A 23,498-nucleotide genomic window follows, 5' to 3' on the forward strand; every position below is an offset into this window, starting at 1 on the left:
TGTTTTAACATCTTTGTTTGTCTGAAGAGACAGACAAACAGTTCTAGAAATCAGGAACCATGGAATAAGGATATCTCACTGCTAAATAATGTTATGAAACACTGTTCATTCACTATACCCCTCTTTTCTCTCCTTCAAAACGTTCAGTTTCATAGATGTTATGTTCTTCTACAGGCTCTCAAATTATCAGTGAGCTGTTTGGAAATATGTGCCAGTCTGCAGTGCTGCCAGTGAGATAGATACCATGTGAGTATTTAAAGTTGTTTTGATGTTGAGGGGCCTAGTCTTTACAATAGAACATAGAGATTTTTTTTGTTTGTTTTGTTGTGTTTGTTTTTTAAAATATCTATACATATATAAAATTTACATCTGGATGATCCAACTGCAGTCTCATAATTCCTGAATGGCTGTGGAAGCCTGGCAGCACAGTGCTGTGGAAAGAGGCTGATCTTTTCACACATGAATGGTTAGGGAGCCTTGTGACTGCAGTGGTAAAAGTGCAAGAGTGCAAATGTGAGATGTGCATTGGAAAAGCATTAGGCTGTCAGAGGTTTGTACTTCCATAGCTTGATGGATGTACTGTGAAATCAAATAGTGTAACTGATATGCTCACTTTTTAGCTTGAAAACAAGTTTTGGAGGGCCTTATCTATTACACCTATTTTATGGAAAATGTCACCTTTGTTTTCGTAAAACAAATAAATACAAATATATTTATGTAGGGGTTTTTGCATCCTTTTTATTAAGGCTTAAGTTTTCTAGTAGTTTAGAAAAATATCTTGACAAAAATAAGTTAATCTGTTTGTAGTCCTAAATGCAAAACTACGTTTGCTTCTTCCTTTAATTTTTACATCTTGACACGATAGTAGATCCCTGAAGAATGTGATGGAAACTGACTTTGCTAATGTGTTGATCTTCTCTTGAAAGAGTAGTTTTCAATTCTTTGGAGTATCTCTCTGGAATGTGCATGGATCTCTTGCCAAATGCAGTGGTCACTTGACTGTGAAAAAGAAGGTTATTAAGAAATGTCTATTAGCCAGTTTGTAAAAAATTACATCCAATATTATGGCAAGCAAAATGTGAGTTGAGATGAAGCATATAATTATTTAAAATAATTTAAGAAAAAGTTAATTTTAGGAAGTTATCTAAAGTAAAAATATTCTTTGGTATATCTGATGACCAATTCTTTTACATCAACAGACACATGGCTAATCTTGACACATGAGATGTAAAGTTTTTCTAAGAAGGCACAGACTGCCATGGGTTTTGGTGCTGAATTAAAACTAAATGTTTTTCAAAAGCCCATGACGATACATTGACCTTGACATGAGTGTGGACCAAAAGATTCTCAGTGAGTGAAAATCCACAGTGCATGGAAGTGGGGCACAATTTCACAGGTATGTGCAGCTTTGATCAGCAGCGGGACTTAAGGAACAAGAAGCTGCATTTTAACTTTAGACTTCCTTAAATTAAGCTGGAAAAAAAACAGCCTACTTACCCTGGCCACAAATTCATCCATTTTTTTGAAGCAGTCTTTCACTATAGACTCATGGCTGATGTTACGTCTGGGCTTCAGCTGTTGTTTTAAAGGAAAATAAAGGAAACTGTTAGTTCGAACAATGACTAGTAAATAAAAGTTCAAACAGTGCCCTCTGATGGACACGGTCATCGCCTGTGAGCGCTGTAATTCTGCTGCCATGTGCCAGCCTGCTGCACGGGTTAATGCTAAAGGTAGTGCAGCACACACTGTGTCTGCAGAGAGATGAGGAAATGAATGTATCAGTGCTCAGGGCAAGCCAAGGGTCTGTGATCTTTTTGTTTTGTGACAATACTGGTCTTGTCGGTGTGTGCTGTCTGAAGGAAACATTTCAGTAACCGGTGAATTGGCATTCAGTGTTACAGATGTACAGATGTGATTGTGTTCGATCAGTAACACAGAAATTATTGATGTGTATGTGTGTATATATATCTGCATTAGTCAGTAGTTATTATCCATAGCTGTACACAGTCCTGGGGCCTGGTCAGGAGCAGTAGTGTTGGTTTGGAGCTCAGTGCTCCTGCTCAGGCCAATGTCCATCCGTGGGAAGCTCTGCGCCCTGTGTGCTGTGCAGTGCCATCCCTCCCCTGCAGCACAGATGGGCAGGCTGTGTGCTCATATGCCCACTTTGGCTCTCCTGCAGGTCTGCTGGCAAATCTGGTGCCTGGCACAGGCATTAGTTGCAAGGGAAGCTACAGTAAATCTGAGGCTTTGTCCTCTGTAAATAGTTCTTAAGCTGACCCCAACTGAGTTAACTATTTGTGCATATGTTTAAGTAGTTCACTCAGCCGAAACAGGCTGAATGCAGACCTAAGAGGTTTTTTTTGCCTACAACCTGCATGTAATTCTTTATGTTAGCTTGTCTTGACAGAAGTCATAAGTACTTGAAGAAAAACACATGAAATTGATATTTAGTTAAAATAGAAAGTATTTCTGTTTAGAACTAGTGCAGTCTTTAAGGAGAAGAAATACTGTTTTTTAGGTATCATATCTTCAAATAAGCTGATAAATAAAATGTGTGAATTTAAAATTGCCTGTATTGTACAGGCCAGTGAAAGAGTTGAAAGATGCCTGTCCTTACTTTCAGACATATGATTTAGGTATAATTATTTGAAAATGTAGTCTTTTCAGTTTTCTCTTGCATTTTCAGCATACATATTATCAGTTTTATTCACCATGAATACCTGACTTGAACATCATGCCATATAAATGAATAAATTGTACTTACACATGTCTTGAGCTGAGCGTGGGCCTCATACATTCCTCTTAGAAAAGTGCTCTTATTTTGGAAAGGAGTGTCTGCTCTCTTGAAAAACTCGGCAATTTCATGCACTATATTAACAATGGCTGCATTATCATATTTAACCTGTGATGACAAAAAATAAAAAAAAAGGAAAAATTTGGTTTCTGAAGTCTGCACTTAAACATCATTAATTTTTCAACTGAGTCCAATTATCATAAGTTGTTAAGCAATTTTCACCAGTTTCCTGTGCTTTTCTAAATTTCTTAGTACAAAAATTCTTGCTAGAAATATGCATTGCAAAGATGGAATTTATTTGAAAATCAGGAATTGTATGTTCAACTTCCAGTTGCAATTCATAAGTTGCTTTCATAAGGAGGACCCCTATTTTTTAAAATTAGTATATCTTGCATTTTTGAGCTGCATTTATATGCTTTGACAGTTACAATGCATAAGCAATAGTTAATATAAGGGCAAGAGGCAAAAGCAGATCTTTTGAGTTCAGGCCCAAGACATCAGACTGTGCAGGGCTTTCCTCCCAAGCACAGTTCCTCTCTGATGAAAGGTAGCTCCCTCTTCCTCAGAGAAGATTAAATACAGGAGAGGCCAGTATTGCCATCCATCCCTTTTGTTCCCTGGGTGCAATTTAGAAGATTCATTGGAAAGATGAGCTGGACACAGGCAGAATGAATTGCTGGGGTGCAGTACCACGTTCTCAACCTGTACCTTATTGTGTGGCATTGCAGAGCTGGATGGAAAGTGAGCTGTGCATGTGAAGTGGTGTATGTGCTGAGTAGTGCTTGGGATTACCCCTGCACTGCCTTTATGGGATCTGCTTCTGACTGAAACTGAGGCCAGCATGCTGTTCTGGTAGTTTCCAGGATACCAGACTGATTCCAACTAATTTTTCCCCTTTAAACAGCAGGACTAACAAGAAAAATCTAGCCCTTTTCTTGTAAAAGTGGCATCGTGACTTAAATGGTAGGAGAAGGAAGAAAATGGTGATTTCCATAAATAGCTTCTTCAGGAAATAATTTAGACTGAAAAGTCAACAGTCAGAGTTATCATTTAAGCCTGTCATATAGTGTGGCACAGTTCTGGTGTGGAAGTCTCATGACAAGATGAGGCTGTGTGAGGTAGAGCTGCTGCAGTGAGATAATGTCAAGTACATGTATTTTTCTACTTACTGCTTTCAGCATCTGCTCAGGGAAACACAAATCTTCACTGCTCACTTCCTCGCACTCCAAGGAAAAGCCTCTTTTGTTCTTAAAGAAAACATAACGTAGAAGCTATAAGCATGTGCTAAACCAGGTTTATTGGTTTATTACAGTTTTATTGTGTAAAAAGTTAACGGAAGTCACTTCTCAGTTAGTTTTTTAACAATGAAGTGTAGAAGTGACGACACTGGTGTTATATCTCATGAGTTTGAAGAAGATTAATTTGCTTCCCAAGCCTGTCTGAAATGGGAAAAATAGCTGCTTGTTTCAACTTTTTTCAAATTTTCCAGGAATATCAATATGTACAAAGTTGAGGCAAGGGCAGGCCACAAAAGAAGCCAAAGTGGGAAAGGAAACTCTCCATAGAGTTGATTTAAAAAACAGCTCCAGAGGGAATTTGTATGAAAAACTTTGTGACTGTGCATGTCTTTTTCTTTCAGTGGGATTGTGTCAGGGTAAAGTACATTATGTTGTTACAGTTTCAGCTGTTGCCAATTAGAAGGACTCCCAGATGACTGTACTCTTCTTGGGAAGGCACACAAATGTCATGTATTCAACAGGATGAGTGTGAACTAAAACATCTAAATTTAAGATTTTTAGTTTTGTAGAGAAGGAACATCTGACTCATAGCTTTTTAATTATGTGGGGAAAAAAAAAGTCATAATCTGTCAGTTACACATTGGAGAATTCCTTACACCTAAAATGAAAAAAGGTGGAAAATGACATCTATAGATTGTGGCAGTGTTTTACACTTTGACTTACCAGTTGCTCAATCTCCTGCAAAAGCTCACTCCACGGCACGCCTTGGAAGCACTGGTGGCTGCTGCGTTGGGGGTTACCAAGGGATGCAGCAATAAGGCAGGCAGCTAAGAGGAAGATGCAGCTCCCAGGACAATACATTGTCAAGTTCTGGAACTAGGAGAAAAACACAGAAGGCTTAATAAAATCGGGAAGGTTTTGCAGTTTTAAGTCACACAAACGTCATTGATTGTTAGCTCCTGCTTGTTCACTGTGCTCTGTATTTACAGATGTTCTGTGAAAGACTTAACGAGCTCAGATCTTATGGTGGGACATTTGAAAGTTAAATACATTTATCCAATGAATAAATAGAAAAAAATTGTATAAGGAAACCTTTTTTTAAATACTACATGTATAATTATATATATTTATTTCTAATTATATATATTATATATAATTATATTTATGTAGTATGTTAAGGGTTGCATGTGTGGGGTTTTTTTAAAAAAAATCCACTTCTGTTTTTCTGAAATACTTATTTTCATAAATACATACAGTATCTAGAAAACTGGCATTATTTGCTCTAGTAAATTTCAACTAAATATAAACTATTTCCTCTAATCGATGAATTAAAAATTAGTTTTTCCAGTTTTCCAGCAGTTTTCTGTAATTCATATTAACCTGTAACTTCGTTACCTGTAACTCATAACATGATTTAGAGCAGTTTCTTCTAAATATAAAATTGTATTTTAATCAGATTTTTTTCATAAACTCATTTTGCATTACAGTAGTTAAGTAAAAAGGAAGAAATGAAATCAATAAATAAATCTCATCTAGAAAAAGCAGTAATAAAATCAAAGAAGCGTACCTTGTGGATAATTCTCAGCTCCTGACTGTGCACTTCCGTAGGGCTCCTAAGGTACCATTCTGTCAGCTGAGTCCCTTTTAAATAGTCTTCTTCCACTTCTAATAATTTCTGACCACCTACTCTCAGTAGATGATGCAGAGTGAAACTATCTTCTTTCAGTATTCCATCCTTTCAGGTGTGTTGATTTCCAGGTAACAGGCTGTATGTGGGTGGCATGTTCTGAAGGTTTTATTTAAACAGAAAAACCCCTGAAGTCTGTAGAGCAAAATGTTAATTTTTATCTTAATTGATTTTAAAACAACTTTATGGTTAATAGTTTGTAAATATTCACATGCAGGTGATAAAATACAGAGCACACTGTTCTATTATATGAATAGTGTTGTCTTCTGTATGTACAGTATGAATGTAGAATTTCATATAAATTACTCCTTATGCTTTATACTTGTAGCAACTGAACAGTAAAAAGGTTTATCTGTACTCTTTCTTTGTGAACTTCTTAGTTTATAGTTCTATAACTCTTACATTTATCTTCAAATATAAAATACAAACTCATATACATACACATATTACATGTCACATGGATGTATATGTAGACATGTTAATTCCAGAAGTTGCACCAAGTACTATCAAGTTATCTGCAGAAGTTTTTGTTTTACTGTAGGTTGGAGATACTGAAGAAAAGTAACTTCCAAGAGAACTAATCCCTACAAAATCAGAAAATGTAGTAGTAGTAGTAGTAGTAGTAAGAATAATAGTATGAACAACAAAATTTCATTACATTTTCTCCCTGGGGGTTTTAAATCCCATTAACACTCAAAGCAGGTCTAGTATCCAACTGTAGAGTTCTTGTGATTTCATACCTGTCTGAGTTCCTTCATGTTATTGCCTGAAGTTTCTCTGTGATAGTTTGGCCAAATGTTAAGCAATGCATTACTTGCTGACAGAAAGGGGATTGCACCAGGGTTTTGAAGCCCCTTCTGGATGGATTTGCTTGTGTTTTTCATGTCCTTAGATACCTACTGTCCAGCTTCTGGAAATCACATAAAGATCATATTTGTAACTTTCACCTGTAATATTTTGTCAGTTTGACCCTTTGCAGAATATAATTTTACTATAATAATGCTAGTGGATGTCAATTCTCTATATGCCATTCATAAATCATCAGGAACTGTAATGAATCTAACAGCTGGAATAAAGGGCAACTTTGCTACTTGTCTGTGAACAAGTAACTAATGTGTGTGGCAAAACAGGCCTAATTTTATCTTGTCTTGGAGATGTCTCATGAACATCTTTTCAGGAGTAGATTCTGGATACAAAACTTGAATATGTTCCATAAGACACCTGCAAGCCACTAGGTAAGGGTAAAATTGAGGATTCTGCTATCTTAGCATAGTGCCATGTTGAACGTAGAGCAGTGGTAACAGGGCAAAGTGGGCATCAGTGCTGGAGCCTGGAACATCTTCAGACTTGATTGCCACTTCAATGTGATCACACCTTTCAGTGTGAGCCCCCTGACTGCCAAACTCGATGCTGCAGATGTGCAGGCATTCATTTATAGGGATTCATTTATAGTCAGGATTGTTGTATAGTATCTTGTGACAAAATCATAACTGTTCTTTCTAGAATTTTATTGTACCTCCAATAAAATTTGGTTCAACCACTTTGGAGAATGTGTTCAGGGAAGGAGTGTGGTGGGGCTGCAGCTAAAACACATCAACTTTCAAAAGGTTTTTCTTTATGTTGTGTGTGCTAGTAGAGGTTCTTTCTCAGGCAACTGATGAAATAACCATATTGTGAGCCTCCAGTTCACCTTGGTGAGTGTCTGTAATCATCTGTTAATGCTGGGATTCAAATATGTTCTCTTGAAGGAAAAAAAACCACAAAAAATGAAGAGAGGAGACAATATATATTGTAACAATGTAAATAACCTCATTTGAACCTACAAATCTTTCAGTAACATATTTTTTTAAAAAAATGTATTTACCTTTAAAATTAGACTAGACTAAAACTAGACTGAAAGAAGACTGACAAATGTCTGAAAATGTTTGAAAATTTGCTACTTCATTTTTTCCACCCAGCTTGACTTTCAGCATTAGGTTTCACATTTCAGTATAATTTCCTTTTGTGGACTGGAACTCCATTAGTGGCTGGGGCTGGCACCTGGGATACTTGTAGCTTTTTTACTTTAATATTTTGTTCCTGTATTGTGGTGTTCCTTTTATAATGTTCTCAGCACTGATGTGGTAAAATTCTGCTCTGCTGTGTTTCTCTTTAAAGCATTTAAAAACAAACAAAAGACTTGTGAAATAATTAAACAATGAAAAATATTTCATAGAAAATTTATTGATAAGAACCAAAGGCTTTATTGTGTTTTGGCCCCTTTCTGCTGGTTTGATGAAGAAACAACAGCTCAATAGTTTTCTAAAAACCAGTTAAAGTCACTGTGGAACTATAGAAATTTCTTATGCTGCGAGATCCCATTCTGTTTGGGATTAATGTGTGTGGGAGGGATGTTCCTACTGGGCCCCACCTTTTTTTATTTTTTTAGCTTTTTTTTGAAAAGGCACACCTTGCTGTGTGAAACATGACTGCAGAAAGTGAAAGTGACATCTGAAAGAAAGTAGTTTCCTGCTCTTCTGAAAAAGTAGCCCCAGCTTGGAACTTAGCCATCTGACTTTACCACTTGGAATTTCAAAGACCTGCAGCTGAAACAATAGCATCATAGCTCTCAAGGAAAAAAAAATACTTTTACTAGTTCAAGAAGATGGATAATGAGGCCTCATAAAAATGTAGGTTTTAAATTGTCTTTAAGGCACTGAAGTGGAACTTGGAAGATCTGGACATTCAGACCGTGTGTTTTGGCAACCTTCATGCAATCACTTTTTCTTTATTACTTTAATTCTTATCTCTAGGAGAGTGTCCATTGTGAAATTCAACAGAAGGCTTTCTGTCTGCAGAGAGCAAATACTGTTAGAGAGCAAAACAGAAAAGCCTAAGTGAGAGCTTGTGTTAGCAGAGCCAGGAGCAGCAAAGTCTCTGGAGACTCTCCAATGTGAGCATGGACAGACTCTTCCCTACCATAATCATATCTTCCCTACCATAATCATATCTTTCCTATTATATCAACCTGTAATCATTCCTACCATTCCTAGTGGAGAATGATTTAGCATGATCTAAACCATATTTATACAATATTCATTTCCATTTTTGGTTTTCATAAGGCAGTTGTCTTGCAAATTCATCAGCTTAGAATGAAAAATCCTAAAACTAAAATATTTACCTGGAAGGGGAGAGAATACTAGTGTTTTGTCACTGCCATAGGTACCTGAGCTTCATGGATAATAAATTGAAGTTGCTTAAAAAAAACAAGTATTTAGCACAGCTGTTTTGAGAGACACTGAAAACACCATACTATATAGGGACCATTTTAAACATACCAGTATTTAATTGTTATTTTACAACCTCTTGGATTCTGAAACAATTTTCTAATTGGAGTAGTGGTAAATTATATTTTGCATAAACATATGACCTTTATAAATTGATGAAAAGTACAATGAAATCCAACATGTGCCAGAGCTGGAAGCTGGTAGAAATTCCTGCATATTTTTTTCCACACTTTTGTGAGCTAGAGTAAACATTCTTCAGAAAGTTTTAATTCCGCCAGATTGACTTCTGATTTGAAAGCCAGAAAATTACAGTAAAAAGGAACTGCATCATTTTCAGAAGTTCTCACAACCACATCACTGCCTAATTAAAATAATTGTACTAATGATCATATTGTTTAAACATGTGGTAAGGCCTGAATTAATTTGAAAATGATTAATCCTTACTACTTTTGGTATCACTTCCTTCCATAGGATTTAATAATCCCTTCTTTCTATTCCTGAGGTTTATGCATCTGTTTTAAAATTCCCATTCATTTCTTTCTGTGTACAATTTCTTATGCAATGACTGAGTTCTATGTGACAGATATTCCTGAGCTCATGCTTGGAAGTACTTTGTGGTTTTTATAATCTCTTTCACCAGTATTGTAATATGAAGCATTATAGATGTCATTTTTTTGGCATCCAGACCAAGGCACTGTCCAAAGGCTTACTGGAAGTAATGATCATCCAGTCCCTGAAAATCATACTTTTAATAATTGTGACATAAAAAAATCATCAATTATTTTCAAAATCATGGCCACTCATCTTTTAACCTTGCATTGATCTTTTAAAGGTTATCTTTTGTTAAAACTCTCTCTAAATTTACCCTGGTTTTGTGTGCATGAATGTAGGACTTGCTAGCATTTAATTTTTATTAATTAACCCAATTCTGTCCGAAAATAATGCAAAAATGTTTCTAAAAAGTCTGTTAATTAACTATATAGCCCAGCTGTTCCCTAAAGTGTGACAGTTTCTCATTCAAAATTTAAAATTAAAACCCTCAAAATTCACTGTTTAATTCCCATTAAATTCCATAGGATTTCTCAGTTACTTAAAAGTCAATGGAATTTTAAAAATGTATACTCCTGTGTTAAAAACATTAATAAAAGCAGTCATTTATGCTTTTAACACAGAAGTATATTTATCAAAAGATGCACAAAACCCTGTACTGACAGAGTATAAAAATGGTGGAAACTCACTAAATTCTCATCAGAAAACCTTATGCTTTTTGACTGCCAGATGAAATTCCTATTTTGGGAAAGAATTAATGAAAGAGTAAAAAGGCCAATAACTGAAAGGAAAGTAAAACAAAAAGGAAACCTAATTATAGCAAAACTCTACCAATTTTCAACTCTCTAAAAAATTTCTTAAGCTTTATCATATTCTTTGTCTTTACAAATTTCCTAATGTGGACTCTGGGTTCCTGAGCTAGGCACAAAGGAAACTGTATTTGGAAAAGGCTGCTGCTATTAAACAGATCTGGAACACCAGATACAGTGAGAGACCGAGCTAAAAAGGGAATTTGTTGTTTCTTGCCCTGGGTTGTGTCTGCTGCTTAGTGACCAGGTGATCTCCAGAGATTCCCTTCCAATCTCAACCATTCTGTCAGTCTGCAATTGAATACAAGGGCAATATTTTTGGAAAAAAACCCAATTCTTTGTCTTACAGTGTGGGATAAAAACAGCCAGAAACATAGGTGTCATCCCTCAGTTTAGGATAAATTATAACCCAGAGATTTAAGGAAGGCTGTGCCAGCTAGGGATGAACATAATAGCCATCCTACTTGTGTTAATGTAGTTAAATCTTGTGCCTGCCCAGACTGCCTGCTCAGGCAGTACAGGCAGTGTGAGAGCTGCACAGCCTTCCAGTGCAATTTGTGTTTCATTTCTTAAACAAAGAGGAAGAGGCATTGCTGTTCTTGCCCAGATATGCTTCAAAACTAAACTTCATTGACTTCTCTCTTCAGTTGATCCATTTTGTCTTCCCACTAAAGTAGTGTGGTTTTGTCTTCTCAAAATACTAGACTGTCTCCCTTGAGAGCTTCAGACACTGGATCTGTGCTGTGCTTAAATCTGAGATAGATGTTGGTCAGGCTCAGCAGTGTGCAGGGGAAGAGCATTACATGGCTTGAATTATCAAATGCAAAGAGCTGAAGTTCTGATAAATTCAGGCATCTCTAAGGCTTTCAGAACTAAGTCTTGAACAAAAGTGTATGATGTAGGACTCCAAAATTAATTAAATCCTTTTTGGAATTGTTCCAAAGTAATCCTTTTTGTAGAGCAGACATTACTGCCTAATGTTATAGCTACTTCTTTTTTTTTCTTTCAAGTATATATGTAAGGTGCACTGTAATAGCTGGCCAGTATGCATTAACCTGTAACTTGAATAACTCCCTTTATTCACCAGAATCCACCAACCAACTGAAAGAAAATGTCATTAAAAAATTTCTGACATTTAAAAAGTCAATGAAATTATAAATATACAGAACACTTTCAGCCTTTCAACAGCTGGTCGTTTATTATGAATTACTGCATGGGAAAGCTTCAGGATTAAAAAAGGGGGAAAACAACCAAGAATGTATAATACAATCTAAAATAAAAAGTTTATTTCCAGTGACAATTTAATGTCCTTGTTTCTGAAGTACTGCACCAGAAATGAGGATTCTTAAATCTATAAAAACATAACAGATGACTATGGAAACATCTGAGGTGCTTTCTGCTACAGTGACTTTGGCTTCAACTTTCCATTCCCATCTGTAGCTTTGATAAAGTAGCTGAGTGGGTGGTAAAAAACAGATGCTGCTGTACAGTGTAATTGGAAGTCTCCAGAGACTAAGCACCTGCATTTTGGTTTTTGGGAAAATTTAGGATTACTCATTTCTTTAAAAATTCATAGCAAATCACCCATATCTATGCAAAGCCTGGCAAATAAACCTGCAACCTGATGTAGGAAACCTAATGTCAAACTCTCCTCTGCTTAATAAAGGGCAGCCTCATAATCCAGGTGCTGCCAGCCTCATTTTGTAATAAAATATTTTAGGCTTATGGCACTTGTGCAGGTATACTTAAATTGAAGAGTGATATACACATTTCTATAATAAAACAGATTTTTCACACTGTGCCAAGAGGATCACGGTCATTTTGGAATTGTTGATACGAGGTTTTGGACTACCTCCATCCACTGGAAGCATAATAAGACTGAAGAATTTTCATAAGCATTAATGTTTGTAATCATTTTCAGGTGGCAAAATTATAGAAGATAATTTTTTTAATTGCTATGTATGGTAAGCATTCTGCAATTTACTTTAGGAAAACTTAACTTCAGTGCAAAATGAATGGGAAGAGGAGGTTATATATGCAGAGAGAATGAAGCCAGTTTATTTTCAATTCCCAGAAATGGACATTTAGAAGATTTGTACAAGTCACTCAATCTTTTAGATTTGTCAGTCATAAGAAGCTCTGTCCTGACTTGCAGTAACAATTACAGTCTTATTTTGTCTTTTTGATTTTAAACAGGGTATTATAGGAAAATGCATCGTCATGGCATAGGCATTTTATAAAGTCTGGTCTTAAAAAGATATATCTGGATTTCAATGCAACCTAGAAAGTGGAAAGTATGAAATGTGTATTTCTGAATAGTTCTTTCAATGAGTAAAATTTTCTAGCACAATTTTTTTTCATGTTTTTAGAAGAGAAATTTGAAATAACAATTATTAGATATTTTTAAAGCCTTTTGATTTTCATAGTTAGATACAATTTTCCTAAAATCCTAGAATATTTTACAGCATAAAATTACAGATTTACCCATCTCATAATACAAGATAAAATATGATCTGTTTATTTGCATTCTTGCTGTTATCAGAAATCAGGAAGATACTTTAAATGGTGAATATATAATTGCAAGATATTCTAAACCAATGTGTATATATATGGATATTTATCCATACATAGAAGTATTATTTGCAATAGATCTGAAAGATCTGAAAACAGCTGTTGTTGAAATTTTTTAAACCAAACTTTTGTATTGACCGGATTTTTTTTAACTGCAGAGATAAATGAGACCTTAAAAATTGCTATGTTGAATATTGATAAAAGAAAACTGGTAACTGAACTTGAAAGGTTTCTGTCTTTTAAACACTTATTTCTGACTAGAAAATCTTATGTCTGTGTAATAAATACTTAGTTCTCTTTACCATGGGCTTTGAAAGCAATGCCAGTAGTGTGACATATATAGTTTTATATAGATACATACATATATATTTGTATATTTTTCTATATGTACATAGATTAAAAAAATTGTATGTAAAAATTTCTAATTTCTTATGGTTTCGATTGTTCCAGTTGCCTAATGGACCTGACTTTTATTGTGCAAAATCAGAATGTTCAATTCCTATTTCTCATTTTTGGTCAGAGTAGCACTGAATGGTTTCACTTTACTCTGACCAGCAGCTGGAAAATACTCTCCACCCTTCCCACAAGTTAAACACCTCTCTTTACAGTAATTTGAAGAATCTTTTTAATGGCCAACTCAGTTTTTGTTTTGTTTTATGGGTCCATTTGATGAAATGGACGATTGTACAGTGCACTTCTGCCAGTTTCAGGCTGAGTTGGCTTTTTTGGGTTTTTTTGAATTCACAGCATTTCATCAATGGGTTTCCTGGCAATAAATGGAACATCTCTGATGATGGTGTAACAGTGAGACTTGGGGAATTTCACATTCCTCCGTACTTTATGACTCTACATTGAGAAAAAGTCAGACACATTTACTTTCCTTTCCTTCAGTGTGCCCCTGACCATTTCACAGAATCAAATAGGCTTGAAAAGACCTCTGAGTTCATTGAGCCCAACCTGTGACCCAACACCGTGTCAACCACACTGATTGCCATGTCCAGTCCTTCCTTAAGTACTCCCAGTGTTGGTAACTCCACCACCTCCATGGGAAGCTCCTTCCAGTGTCTAGTTACCTTTTCTGTGAAGAAATTCTTTCTAATGTCTAAAATTCTTACTAATTTCCAATTTCCTTGCTATATTCTGAGTTCAGTAGGTAGCACTGGGCTTTGTAGTTTGGGAAAAAGCCTTGTAATCCTTAGGCCAGCTGCCTAATTTTGTCTGTGAGGGATTCAAGGCCCCAGAGAATATATTTTGAATAGTGCCAAGGAGTGACTTTACAAAGTTCTCATAACATCTACTGATCATCTCAAGCTTGATTTCAAGGCTGCCTCCCAAAATGCCATGTTTCATGAAGGACTGATGTGTTTGTCCCTTGTGGATCTTGGGAGATATGGCAAGTTGGAATTGATGGCTATTCTTCATATTCCTGGTATATAACTGGATTGAAAACCTAAGTCATTTGGGGTTTACTCCACTGTAAGGCACAGAATTTTGCACAGCCATCTCACTGGCCTGTGTAGTTTGACAGAAAAACTCTTGCAATGCCTACTATCATTGCTGCCTATACTTGCCACTATATGCTTGCTGATAGCTGCTACTAAAAGTAGCAAAAAGTACATTTTTCAATTATGTCATGCCATGTTAAAATGGTAATGTTGCCTGGGAAAACTTGGTACCTCTTTATTAAGTGGAATTATTTTGTTTTATTGTACAAATTTGATATAGTGAAGGTAAAAGGATTGTCACAAACTAAACAAATCTTAAAAAAAATGGAGCAAACAACAACAAAAAAATATAGGAAATAATTAAATAAAAACATACAACAAAATAATATGGAAACAAATTATTAAGTCCATTACCAGTGAGTTATGCCCCATCTGTTCCTAGTGATCTGTCAGTGAGATTTCCAGTAGATTTGTTGGGGCTTTTTCATTCAGTCATTTTACTCACCATTCAATTTCATCTGAATTGTATAGCAGGAGTCTGTGATTTTTGAAACTGTTTCAAGTCTGGTAGACCTGATTGACTGGTTCTCCCTGAAGGGAAGCTTAATCACCAGTCAGATTGTTCATTAGATTTATTATTATGCCTACAAGACAGGATCTCACTGAAGAACATGGGGAGCTAGAGGAGATCATAGATTTCTTCACTGTCTATCGTAGGAGGGTTACTTTTCAAATTCGTTGTAGAGCAGGTGATGAGACAACTAAGAATTGTTGAGAGGAAAAGAAATTAAAAGTGCTCCTATTCCAATGGCCCTCAGGTAAGCAACTGTCTCTTAAACCTCACATTAACATGACATTCATGGGGACTTTCCAAATGGCAGTAGAAGTTCACTGTGAAGATTTAAATATTTACAGATCCAACATTTTATGTCATCGTTCTTCTTTCAAGTAAATAACTGAAATCAATAAATGAAGACAAATTCTAAATCACAAAATCAATTGAGATCTTCAGTGACACCTCATTCTGAGAACTGGAAGATAAGTTGTGACCTCATGGTGGCATAAATGAGTAGTCTTAAACATGAATGAGTTGTTAATGACTGGATATCTAAAATAAGATTAGTCTTTGTTAAGCATATAGGTCTAAATTTCAATAATGGACTATGTCATCATTGAAAAATGATGCAAACAGTAGGAATGAATCTGTATAACCCAAAGAGTTGATTCTGAGGAGTGGAGTTCTGATAAATTATGCAAGTTTTGTAGTGGCTATTTGTGATTAACTCTAGCCTCAGTAGGAGTAGTTGGTTGTGATCCTGGATTGCATCTTCTTGTTGCAGATGAAAGCAGTGCCCCCACTCACAATTTGAGATTTGCCTTAGAAACACATTCCTGACCCAAAACACCAATATGCCCTTACTCTGAGGTAGTCATCTGGGGTTTTTTAACAATCAATGAAGGTAAATAGGCAACTCCAGAATGAGATTTATTGACACTTAGACACTGTCTCAGGGTAATTGTCTAGAAATATCTAGTTTATCAATATGAAAGGAATCTGCAACATGTAGCTCAGGCTTAGATGTCTAACAACTAAAATTGTATCTTTGGGCTAGCATCCAGACTCACTAATGTATAAATTATATCAGTCTGCTGAAAGTATCTTATGTAGTTGCTTAAAAAAATCACCTGAACACTTAACATAAATCTATTATTCTCAAATTGATCAGCATCATTTTCTTTGACCTATCTCAGCTGGCAAGTCTCTGAGGCTTTTAGCCAAAGCCAGCTCCTAATGAATCTATTCAAAAGCTTAATTGTTTAAAGAAATCATTGAGTGGTTCTGTAATATATTTGTAATTTCTGATACATGAACTTAGGAATGTAGCTTTTTGATTTTTATTGGCCTGTGTATTTGAATATTTAAAATGTAATTTGTATACAAGAATATATATTTTTATAGAATTATTTCTTCTTCATTTTCTTAATCCTCAATCTTCTCATGTAAGGTTTAGTTTGTTTTTCTCAGGAATTTCTGGTTTAAATTCATGATTGTTCTGGGTGTTAAATAATCAACACACTAACTGTGTAGGGTATTTTTTTTTAATGAGAAATTTCCTGGATGAAAAATAACAAAGGTTGAATTTATTTTGTGTAATACTTGCCATCTAAGAGATAGCAGTATGTAATTACATATTTTCTATAGAGGTAGGCAAAGAAGAAAGAGAGACCTAGGGTAAGACACCGTTCTAAAATGGATGGGATAAATTTGCATATTGAGGAATATGTCTTCTCAATAAAATAGATGACAAAAGACCTCTGGAGGTTTTCTGGTCCAACTCCTTGATCCAAGTGGTGCCAGACTTAGGGCAGGTTTCTCAGGGGTGTGTCCAGCTGAGATTTTAATATCTCCAGTATGAAGAGATAGAGTCTCTCTGAACATTATTTTGATTACCCTCATTGTGAATGTTTTTTTCAAGCTAGTCAGAGTTTCCTTTATTGCTGTATGTATCCATTGTTTCATCTCTTGCACCTCCAAGAGGAGTCTGAGTCTCTCTTCTCTGTCCCTTCTCTTTAAGCAGCTGTAGACCTCCATTCAGATTTCCTCTTTCAGCTCACAAGCCAGTTCTGTCAGCCTTCACTCATCTTGTGCTCCAGCCCCCTAATCCTCTTGGTGACCCTTGTGCTGAGCTTGCTCCAGTCTGACAATATCCTTTATTGTGCTGGACACAGAGCTCCAGGTGAGTTCTTACAGGTGCCAAATGGAAGAGAATAATTTCTTCATTGGCCCTGCTTGCCAGCCCTTCCTAATAGAGGCCAGGATGTTTTCCACTGGAAGGGTGCAGTTTTGACTCATTTTCATGTCCCCCAGGACCACAGGTGTGTGTTGCACAGCTCCTTTCTAGCTGGTAGCACTCAGTGGGCAGATGAGCGTGGTTATTCTTTCCAAGTACAAGGACTTTCCATTTACCTTTGTTAAGCTTGAATTAACAAAGCATCAATTTAAAAATCACTTACCAAAGTGTTAAGCATCACTTCATACTTTAGTCCTTTGGAATTCTTCTGCATTCAGTGACTGGTTGTGTGTCTTTTCCAAACTAAACGATTCTACAATTCTGTGATCCCGTGACTCCTGAGGATCAGTGCTGGGAATTCACTGCTCTCTATGCTGTTGAACCTCTATTGCAACCTGTCCCCTGCCCAGTCAATTTTCCACTCATAGCCCATGAATTGAAACTGTATTTCAACAGTTTGATTAAAAGCTACATTGGAAGACCATGTCAAAAGCCTTGCTAAGATATTAAAATAAGTTGAATGAGTTACAATGAGAAAGAGATTTTAGTCAAAGGTCTGGATATCTACAAGCCCAACTGTGTAACCAGACAGAGCTAAAAAATATAGGATCAAACATTTTAACTTTGAATGCAACTTGCCAGTCTGAAACTATCACATGGTCATTGTGCTTTTTGCCATTTGAGTGCTCTAGATAAAAGGGAATACAGCTTCAAAGGCTCAGCAAAACATTCCTGATGATTCATCTTCATACTTGTTTCATCTTGCAGCTCCCAATATTTACTCTGAGTGTTATATCCTTTTGTATAACAGTTGTTTTCCCTTCTCTGAATATGGTAAATGTGGAATATGCATTCCAGGTGAGCGCACAATAATTTCAGTCAGGAAATTATTTTCTTTTATATTTGGATCTAGTGAATTAGGTTTGAATCTCACCATGCTGGGGTATTCCTATATTTAATTAAAAAGATTATAATGTCCCATGTCTATGGTGTGTTTTTTCTCTCAGTGCAGTAATTTCCCTCTAAGTAGATGTCCTCAGATTAACTAGGACCACAGGACTGGATCTACACAAACAAATTAATACTTTAATATTTCCAAGGCCTATTCTATACTTCAAGTGAATACATTTTCTATGGAACTTGATCTCTTGTTTCTTTTAGGCTGTGTTCAGACACCTCTCAGTAATTATTTGTTATTACCTCTTAGTGCATGCCCTGACCATGTCGGGACAAGAAGTGAATCTGTGTTGGGATGAGGCAACACCATTTCCCTTCCTGTTCCTGTACTCTTGTTCCTATTTGAAGAAAATGGATTCAGCTGAGGACCCAGCCTGCCTCAAAACTGCATTTGTTTGCCATGTTATAATAAGCAAGCCCCATGTGAGGGGATGGTTTATTATGGCAGAGAGTCTCCTGCTCTTGCTCCACATTTTTAACCCTAAAAGGGCAAGATCTGAACATTTTCTTCCTCTGTCTAGGTAGATATACCAACACTCTGTCCTACATAGACGTAAATTCCATATGTATCCAATAACCTACAAGAATAATCAAATATATTTTTTCCTAAAGCAGTATTTAATTTTTTTTTTTCTCTCTTATAGGGGTTGATTTGGGTGTTTTGGTTGTTTAATTGGTTTTGGGTTTTTTAAAAATAAATAAAGGAATATTTATGAATGGGTATAATAATATATTCTGACTAATAAATTTAAGCAGATGTGAAATAGTCTTTCTGAATATTGCAAAACTCAGATTATACATTTGTGGGAAAAGAAGTAACTCACAGTAAACCTCAGCAGGTACACTGATAATAGTCCAGACGAGAACTGCCCAGCAAACAGCCAAGTCAATTTCTGCAGGATGCTCCCTTCAGCAGTTTTGTGAAATGCTCCAGGAAATAAGGTATCATATTCTCTATGTATATTCTATATATTCTCATATTCTCTATCATACAGCTAGTCCTGTACTGCACACCCTGAATGTAATATGTAAGAGACTTCTCCAAGACTTCTCCAAGACTAAAGACTTCTCCAAGCTATCCTTTTGCTACAAAGAATCCAAATTAAATACAAATCTTTTCTCTAGCCACCATAGACTGAAAAGGAAAAACAGAAGAGGGGACATTTTCTCACTCAGTATGAACCAGGGAAAATGTTGAACAACAGACTGTGCTTAAATGACATTTTCTCAAGGACTTCATCACCCTATTCCCCACTTGAACCATGGCATATTAACCTCATAAAAAGGCATTAAATCTGAATTCCAGATCTTAAGTGGGGGCTTTTCATTTGCATCCACCAGATTTTCTGTCCATCTCTTCTCTCCACTTTGTCCCTCTTGCAAAAAATTTTGCAAGCTGAAATGAATAAAACATTCAGCATCCAACAGGAAATGAGACCTTGTAAGATATTTCATCATGTTTGTTGCAGCACAAAGAAAACCAGAATTGTTTTCTAAAAGAGAACACATTATCCCTGAAATGACACGATAAAATGAGGAAAATTAAACTCTAGCTGTTGTACAAAGGGAAAACCTCAGCCTGGTATGTTGAAACATGCAGATGAAATCTGGTGTTCCTACTGCAGGGAAAGGTCACTGGGAGTACATGACCTGCCCTAGATCAGGCAGGTTTTGTGGAGGAGCACTTCAGGAATTTTCCCTCTCAGAAGGAACTCAGATATACACAGAAGAGAATACTTGGTTCTTTGTTTCAAATGCATATTTTTAATTTTCCTCTTCAAAGTGTGCTTTTTGGTACTGTCAGTGCCAGCAGTGGGCCCTCACTGCAGGGAAGCACTTGTGTCTCTTAGACATCACCCAGAATTCCCATTTACTGAAACCAGACACCTCCACCCTCAGGCTCTGGAGTCCTTAGTTCAGCTAATTCCTTGAATTATTGTTTATAAATAATCTTATGTACTTGACTGCTTTTATTTATTCCTTCTATTATGTTTCCTTGCCTCCCATTATGACACAATTCCCAGCAGAATGGCACTGTTTGATACCATTATGGGCTATTTGATAGCATCACAGACTATTATCTCTGTTTCTATTTCCAAGCCTGTGAGTAGCACTATGCCAGGAGAATCCTTTACAAACCTACTTAGAAAATAATTTTGGTGCAGATTGCCTTTACCTGTTGTCATGGCCAGAACAGAAGCTTCAGACAGAGTTTGTTAGAGAAGTCCTCCCATTGATTTACAGGGTGCAGAAAGGACCTCCTTGCTTTTTGAATTCCTTTGTAAACAGGAGTCTAGGTGCAGCTGAATTCAGCCTTAGCCACATTCTTATTCAAAGGTATAGATCTAAGTATTGTATAGATGTAACCGAGCCTTTATACTGTTTAATTCTGAAGGATTAAGGATGGCAAAACAAATACATTTATATCAATGACACAGATTACTGATTTAAATCAATGGTGATAATGATTAAACTAAAAGATCTCAATCAGCATAATTTACTACACCATATAGGTAGCTAAAATTAACTATAACATACTAAGTATTGAAGCAGTATTGTAGCAGTGATTTTAAATCTACAAAAATAATAGTTAAGTAGAGACTGATGTCACTCATACCCATGTTACCCATACCCAATGACTGTGGGCAAATCTCTGTCACTCAGACTCAAGGACAAGCCTTGAGGGACATCCTCCCTCAAGGGAGTAAATTCCACACACACTCCAATAAAAGAGTTAGAAGATCCTGCCATGAAAAAGTGGGACTGGGCTTTTATAGAATAAAGTGATTTATTTATCTGTCATATATCGCTGGGCCAGCTGGGCCAGCTCAGGGGCTTTAAATAAGTTATCAATGCCATCACAGGTTGGTTCTTTTATCAGGAATTTTGTCTGCCACATCCTGCTCAGTGCCAGCTTCTGTCAGGAAACCTTTGTTGTAAGAATGTCTAACTTTGGGATTCATGAACAAGGCTGGGCTCAGCATTCTTCAACACCAACAGCAGCCATTCTCCATCTATCACTGGTAACTTTTGCAAACAGGGTATTTTTGAAGCTATTTTACCTCCATGTAGGCAAAGCAGTGTGCTACACCCATGATACCTTACTTTGCTTATTTTGTATTTTTGTTCTCAAAATTGCATGATCTTACATGTTGTAATGCTGAAAATTCCACTTGGGATTAGGATGTTGAGTAGTTTGAAAGGAGGCTTTGCAACCTGCTTGTTTTTCTGTATAGGTTTTTATAACATTCTGAAGAAGTAAATGCTAATTCTCTGGCTGGTGCTCAACTAGCATAGACTTCTTGAAAATGATAGCTTAGGAGTATGGGAATTTATGCAACTTTTCCTGCAGTGGAAATCTAAATGCTTCTGGAGCAGTTTAGATGTACATGACTCTAGTTGATACATTTTCCTCAGAAATATCTGTGACACCATTTATTGTCTTGCCTATTAGTTTAAGAATATTTACAACTGAACTATGAAGAGTGTTAATTTCTTTGCCAGTTCCTCCAAAACTAATTTGAACTATGCAGTGTGAGCTTTTGTGTGCATTGTATCTCAGGACTGGAATAACATAAAAACCCAGCAGAGGGACCCCTCATACCTTATAATGCACATGTTGTATTTACAAGAGTCTTTTGTTCCTATATGAGTATTTTGTTCTCACACAAATTTTTGGCCTTTTTAATCTACATTAAAATTAAACTTTAACAGACTAGATTTCAAAATAACATGTAACTTGTAAAAAAGGTGCTTAGGGTTTCTCCTCATCTTAGGAAAAAATTATAAACAACAGGAGACAAGAGTGCTGTACTAGACAAATATAATTTATAGTATAAAAAAAATCTTAAATATGAATTCAACAGTCTATAAATAAAATTTAAAAAGTCCTTCTTTATCCTCTGGTTAGACCTGTCCTGTCTTTTGCATGTTTTCATGTTTGAAATCTAGAACCTATGTTGTAACTGTCAATTTTAAAAGAAAGCCCTAAGAATTTATGCTGGTCACACCTCTCCCAGCTGTGATAGACTCAATGTTTGGTTTTAGCACTGCAGATGAGTCAAGTTGTCTAGGTAACAATCTGCTGCCTTTACTGAGGTTATTTTAAGTATTTTCTTATATGATTCAAATCTTTTTTTAATCAGGTCAATATGGAGCCTTTGGAGACACTGAAGATATTACCATAAACCTGAAGTACCTAACATTTTTCTACTGATTTGTGTGTAATTTTAGTAATATTCCACAAGCTGCTTAATATACTGTATTTTGACTACAATTGTGCTTATATTCAATACAAATAAAGACTAATGTGAGGCCTATTGGCTACGCAGACATTTTGTGACTGTTTTCTTGCAGTAGATTTAACAGTAGAGTTAAATCCTAAATGTACTTTATGTTAGAATTCTTCCATTCATTCTGTCAAACTCTCAGTCCTTGGCTCTGTCTGGATGCTAGCCTTATATTTGGTAGGTGGCCCTGAATTTCAGCAGCAGCGCATGTGCCCTTGCAACACAGAGAAGAGAGCATGAGAGCCTGCTTGCACAGAAAATAGTAGGAGTTTAGTGGAGATGTCAAGTACAGGGCAAGTATCCTGGCCTGCCACCTGCTTACCTGTGACTTGCCCTCTTTTAGTTTGTTCTTCAATTTTCCACACCTGCTCTTCCCCAAGCGACCTTGATCCCTGACACTCCCTTTGCCCTTTCCCCTAAACATCCCGCAGTAAGGCCTTCACAATCCTACAATTCCCTCAAAATACCCCCTAATAAGCCTCATGCAGTGCCACAAGCCTCTCCAAATATTGTGTAAGATATTTGATCTTTCCTATGAGACCCTGACCGTGGTGTTTGCTTTCACAGGGGTTGCAAAGTGCTGGCTGAGCCTTATATGGACTGAACAGGTGGGTGCTTGTCATGGAGTTACTTTACCTTTAAGAAAGTTGAAATTGCTGGGAACTGCCTGGAGTCTTTTCTCCTGACCAATTATCGGTCATTGCTGAGAATTGACAGCAGTTTAGGCCATTGAACAGTGGGATCAACTTGTGAACCCTACCTTAAAGTATAAAAGCAGAGCTCTCTGGGTTCTCTTTGTTTCCTGGCTGTGGAGGGTGGTGGAGCTCCAGGCCTCCCGTCCCTGCCCAGGCCATGTGGCCGGGCGGGGATGGGGCCGGGCCTGCTGCGTCTCCCGGCCGGGAGATGGGGGGGCCTGGGGAAGGTTTTCCCCGGGCCGGGCCGAGCCAATCTCTGGCTCGGCTGCAGGTTTTGCTGTAACTAATTCACTAGAAACTGCCGAGTGAAGAAGGAGAGAGGCCCTGGACTTGCAGCGGGCTGGAGCAGCGACTACACGCTCCAGAGCAGCTATGAAGAACTTTCCATCACAGACGGCTCAAGCTC

The 23,498-nt window shown here is 36.7% G+C and overlaps 1 protein-coding gene across 1 annotated transcript; it reads right to left on the reverse strand.

Moving 5' to 3' along the window:
* Positions 1-712: 712 nt before the first annotated feature.
* On the reverse strand, positions 713-23,267 carry LOC147655976 (interferon upsilon-like). The gene is made up of 7 exons (XM_086864363.1): positions 23,158-23,267; positions 5,600-5,854; positions 4,756-4,908; positions 3,964-4,041; positions 2,765-2,902; positions 1,498-1,575; positions 713-999 (listed from the first exon to the last, which is right to left on the reverse strand). The coding sequence occupies exons 3-7, from the start codon at positions 4,891-4,893 to the stop codon at positions 901-903; spliced, it is 531 nt and encodes a 176-aa protein (XP_086720489.1). The 5' UTR covers positions 4,894-4,908; positions 5,600-5,854; positions 23,158-23,267; the 3' UTR covers positions 713-900.
* Between the last annotated feature and the right edge of the window lie 231 nt (positions 23,268-23,498).

Source organism: Cyanistes caeruleus, chromosome 1 (genome assembly GCF_971803275.1).
Source record: "Cyanistes caeruleus chromosome 1, bCyaCae1.hap1.1, whole genome shotgun sequence".
NCBI lineage: Eukaryota > Metazoa > Chordata > Aves > Passeriformes > Paridae > Cyanistes > Cyanistes caeruleus.

What these genes read in the sequence shown, in the direction of transcription:
- LOC147655976 (XM_086864363.1), bottom strand. Translation starts at nt 4,893, where the DNA reads ATGTATTGTCCTGGGAGCTGCATCTTCCTCTTAGCTGCCTGCCTTATT. An exon ending in TGCAGGAGATTGAGCAACTG is followed by an intron (nt 4,042 to 4,755) that starts GTAAGTCAAAGT and finishes GTTTTCTTTAAG; the next exon opens with AACAAAAGAGGCTTTTCCTT. An exon ending in CTGAGCAGATGCTGAAAGCA is followed by an intron (nt 2,903 to 3,963) that starts GTAAGTAGAAAA and finishes TTGTCATCACAG; the next exon opens with GTTAAATATGATAATGCAGC.